We start from the raw sequence: 4,425 nt of genomic DNA on the forward strand, positions 1-4,425 counted from the left end.
CCATTTCTCACGTTGCCTCCCTTTCTGAACGGTTGCTCCACAGAATTTTTAGTAGAGGAATACTTTTGGACCTTAACTTCTTCGTTCCTCTCTCTATGATGCGAACTGGTCGCACTTCATAACTCAAGTCCTGCTTTAGCTCCATTCTTTCATAGTTCAGCACGTGTGATGGATCCGACACGTATTTTCGTAGCATAGAAATATGGAACACATTATGCGTCTCAGCTAATACTGGTGGCAATGCCAGTCAATAAGCTACCTGTCCCACTCTGTCCAATATCTCAAAAGGACCTATAAATTTGGACTTAGCTTTCCTCGCTTTCCAAAACGCATAACCCCTTTCATAGGTGACACTCGAAGGAACACTTTATCACCCACTGCAAATTTCACATTCCGTCTCTTTGCGTCGGCATAACTTTTCTGGTAGCTTTGTGCAGTTGCCATTCTATTTTGAATCTTTTCTACTGCTTCAGTGGTCTCTCTTACTAGGTCTGGGCCTAAGTATCGCTTTTTGCCAACCTCATCCCAGTGTAGTGGTGATCGAAACTTCCTCCCATACAACATTTCATAGGGTGCCATCCCTATTGTAGATTGATAGCTATTGTTGTACGAGAACTCCATTAGTGGCAAATAGTTACTCCAGTTACCTGGGAAATCCAACGCACAAGCTCGTAGCATGTCTTCTAGTATTTGAATAGTTCGTTCCGATTGTCCATCAGTTTGAGGATGGAATGATGTACTCAACTTCAGTTTTGTGCCCAAAGCACTTTGCACACTTTCCCAAAACTTAGAGGGAAAAACTGAACCTCTATCAGATACAATGGTCTTTGGGACTCCATGTAGCCTTACAATTTCTTTTACATACAGTTCAGCATATTGCTCTGCGTTGTAATTAGTGCGCACAGACAGAAAATGTGCTGATTTAGTGAGTCTGTCGATAATCACCCAGATAGAATCTTGTTGTTTGCTGTTCTTCGGTAACCCCGTCACAAAATCCATAGCAATATCTTCCCATTTCCACTCAGGAATATCAAGAGATTGCAACAACCCTGCAGGTCTCTGGTGTTCGGCCTTAACTTGCTGGCATGTAAGGCATTTTGCTACAAATTCTGCTATATCATTTTTCATACCCGGCCACCAATACCTACCTTTTAGATCATTGTACATTTTGGTTGATCATGGGTGTAAAGAATAGGGTGTAGTGTGCGCCTCTTGTAAGATTTTTGATTGCAACTCCGCTTTATTAGGTACACACACCCTTGCCTTGTATAGTAGAATACCATCTTCATTAACTGAGAAGTCCCCGGCTTTCCCATTTTGTAGTTCGACCCGCTTCTTGATTAAAAACTCATCTTGGGCTTGTTCTTCTTTGATATTCTCTAATAAATTTGATTCAATTGTGAGGTTAGCTATCTGTTACTGATTCTATTCCAGATCTCTCGATTTCCTGTTGCAACGACACTTTTAATGCCTTTAACATTGATAAGCTTGCATAGTTGCGTCTGCTAAGTGCATCCGCCACTACGTTAGCCTTTCCAGGATGGTACAGTATCTCACAATCGTAATCTTTTACCAGTTCCAACCACCGCCTCTGTCTCATGTTGAGCTCTTTCTGCGTAAAGAAGTATTTTAGGCTTTTGTGATATGTGTATATTTCACACTTCTCTTCATAGAGGTAGTGCCTCTAGATTTTCAATGCAAAGACCACTGCTGCCAACTCTAAGTCATGAGTTGGGTACCTTGTCTCATACTCCTTTACCTGCCTAGAGGCATAGGCTACCACCTTCTCATTTTGCATCAACACACAGCCGAGCCCTTGCTTTGATGCGTCGCAATATACTACAAATTTGTCTTTGTTAGTTGGAACACACAGGACGAGTGCTGTTATGAGTTTATCTTTCAATGTCTGAAAGCTTTCATCACATTTATCTGTCCATGCAAATTTTTGTTGCTTTCGAGTCAGATTCGTCAACGGTGTGGCTATTTTTGAGAACTCTTCAACGAATCTCCTATAATATCCAGCTAGTCCGAGAAAACTCCGAACCTCACTTGCAGTTTTTGGTTTTGGCCAGCTCTTCACTGCTTCAATTTTCACAGGGTCCACCTCTACCCCATCTTTGGACACTATATGGCCTAGAAACGCCACTTTCTCCAACCAGAACTCACACTTTTTGAATTTGGCGTACAATTGGTGCTCTTTGAGTCTACTTAGAGTTAGCCTTAAGTGCTCCTCGTGCTCTTCCATTGTCCTTGAATAAATGAGTATGTCATCAATGAATACCACCACAAACTTGTCAAGATATTCCTTGAATACTCTATTCATTAAATCCATGAAGGCTGCTGGGACATTGGTTAACCCGAATGACATCACTAGAAATTCATAATGCCCATACCGTGTTCGAAATGCCATCTTTGCTATATCTTCCTCTCGGACTTTCAATTGGTGGTACCCAGATCTCAAGTCGATCTTTGAGAAGACGATCGCCCCTTGTAACTGATCAAACAAATCATCGATGCGAGGCAAGGGATACTTGTTCTTTATAGTCACTTTGTTCAGCTCTCGATAGTCTATACACATCTGCATACTACCGTCCTTCTTCTTGACGAACAACACTGGCGCACCCCAAGGTGAGTAACTTGGTCTAATGAACCCCTTGTCTAAAAGATCTTGTAGTTGAGCCTTCAATTCCTTCAATTCATTGGGAGCCATGCGGTATGGAGCCCTCGAGATTGGTGTTGTGCCTGGCGCTAACTCAATCACAAATTCTATCTCTCTATCTTGGGGTAGCCCTGGTAGGTCTTCCGGAAAAACTTCTTGGAATTCACATACTATGTGGACATTCTCTGGCTTGAGGGTGGTTTCTCTTGACTTGTCTACTATGCTGGCCAAGTATGCTTGACATCCCGCACGTATCATCCTTTGTGCCTTCAGGGCTGTAACTAGCGGTAAGCTTGACTTGACTTTGATTCCTTCAAATATGAATACCTCTCCACATTCAGGGGTGAAAGTCACTGTCCTCTTTCGGCAGTCTATTGTTGCTCCATGTCGTGATAGCCAATCCATACCCAAGATAAGATCGTAATCCCTCATCTCCAACTCTATCAGATCTCCACTAAGTTCCTTGTCTGCAATCCATATTGGCGCATCCCGCACTCCTCTAGATGATATCATAACCTCGCCCGAGGGCAACTCCGTCATGAACTTATAACTAAAGTTTACATACGGTAGTTCTAACTTATCTATCATCTTTAAAGCAATAAATGAGTGCGTAGCTCCAGAATCAAATAAAACAGTACATAGTTTTCCAGAGATAGAAATCTGACCTGCAACCACAGTGTTACTAGTCTCAGCCTCCCCTCTGGTTAGTGCAAATACTCGAGCTGGGACAAGTTTGTCATCCTTGAGTTGATCACCCTTTTGCGGACAGTCCTTCTTATAGTGGCCTGGTTTCCCACACTTGTAACAAGTCTTGCCTTTCAGTCGACATTCTCCCGGATGCTTACGACCACATGTTGGGCATAGGGGGTACTCCACATATGGCTTCTTCCCTTTGTAGTTATTGGACCCTATCTTGTTTCTCTTGTCGGCTTCGTTGTGTTGGTTACTTGGCAGTTTCCTTTTGTTATCACCACCTCCATTACTGGCCTTTCTGGCCTCCCACCTTGCTATATTGTCTTTCTGTATACGACTTTCACACAACTCAACTTCTAGGGCTTTTTCCAGTACCTCAGCATACGTGGTTGCCCTTACTCCTGACATCGCTATGTCCCGACTTATTCGGGAGTCGAGCCCTTCAGTAAAATGATGAATCCTCAGAAACTCAGTAGGAACCAGATCTGTGGAAAACTTTGCTAATCTGTCAAATTGGCGAGCATACTCTGTAACTATAGACTTACCCTGGCTCAGGTTCGTGAACTCATTAACTCTAGCTGAGCGTATTGCTTCACTGTAGTATTTTTTGTTAAAAACTTGTACAAAGTCAGCCCAGGTCATTGTGGCCACATCCCGTGTTTGTTTAATAACATCCCACCAGATGCGGGCATCCTTTTTCAATAAACTAGCAGCACAAGCTACACTATCTCCGTTACCGAGCCGCATGTACTCAACAATACCTTCCACTGTTCTTAACCATTCCTCAGCTTTCATTGGATCTGAGCCCCTTCAAAATTTAGTGGGTGTTGCTTGCGGAACCTTTCATATATTGGTTCCCATCGACCCTCCGGCACAGGCATGTATTGCACCGGAAAAAATCGATGTTGTCCTTGATTGGGTTGTTCCTGACGGTTGTGAGCCTCTTCATCTCGCTTCCTAATTTCTTCCCTGAGACGAGCAACTTCTTGCGCCAAATCTTCTTGTTGTGGTGGCACCACTACAGGGGCGTTTTGGTGTTCTTGACCAACTACCCCAGTAGGGACTTCGTGGTT

At 43.3% G+C, this 4,425-nt stretch overlaps 1 protein-coding gene across 1 annotated transcript; it reads right to left on the reverse strand.

The window, feature by feature from the left end:
- Window positions 1-1,405: 1,405 nt before the first annotated feature.
- Window positions 1,406-4,147, reverse strand: LOC133036808 (uncharacterized). Its single transcript, XM_061113554.1, has 3 exons — window positions 2,623-4,147; window positions 1,760-2,337; window positions 1,406-1,612 (listed from the first exon to the last, which is right to left on the reverse strand). Exons 1-3 carry the CDS (start codon window positions 4,145-4,147, stop codon window positions 1,406-1,408), a joined length of 2,310 nt encoding a protein of 769 aa, XP_060969537.1.
- Window positions 4,148-4,425: the final 278 nt, after the last annotated feature.

This window comes from Cannabis sativa, chromosome 4 (genome assembly GCF_029168945.1).
Source record: "Cannabis sativa cultivar Pink pepper isolate KNU-18-1 chromosome 4, ASM2916894v1, whole genome shotgun sequence".
Taxonomy (NCBI): domain Eukaryota; kingdom Viridiplantae; phylum Streptophyta; class Magnoliopsida; order Rosales; family Cannabaceae; genus Cannabis; species Cannabis sativa.

Coding starts and splice junctions, on each gene's coding strand:
- LOC133036808 (XM_061113554.1), bottom strand. CDS start 4,147: ATGAAAGCTGAGGAATGGTTAAGAACAGTGGAAGGTATTGTTGAGTAC. Junction 2,338..2,622: donor ACCAAGTTACTCACCTTGGG/GTGCGCCAGTGT, acceptor ATGTCCCAGCAG/CCTTCATGGATTTAATGAAT. Junction 1,613..1,759: donor TAGCCTATGCCTCTAGGCAG/GTAAAGGAGTAT, acceptor TTCTTTACGCAG/AAAGAGCTCAACATGAGACA.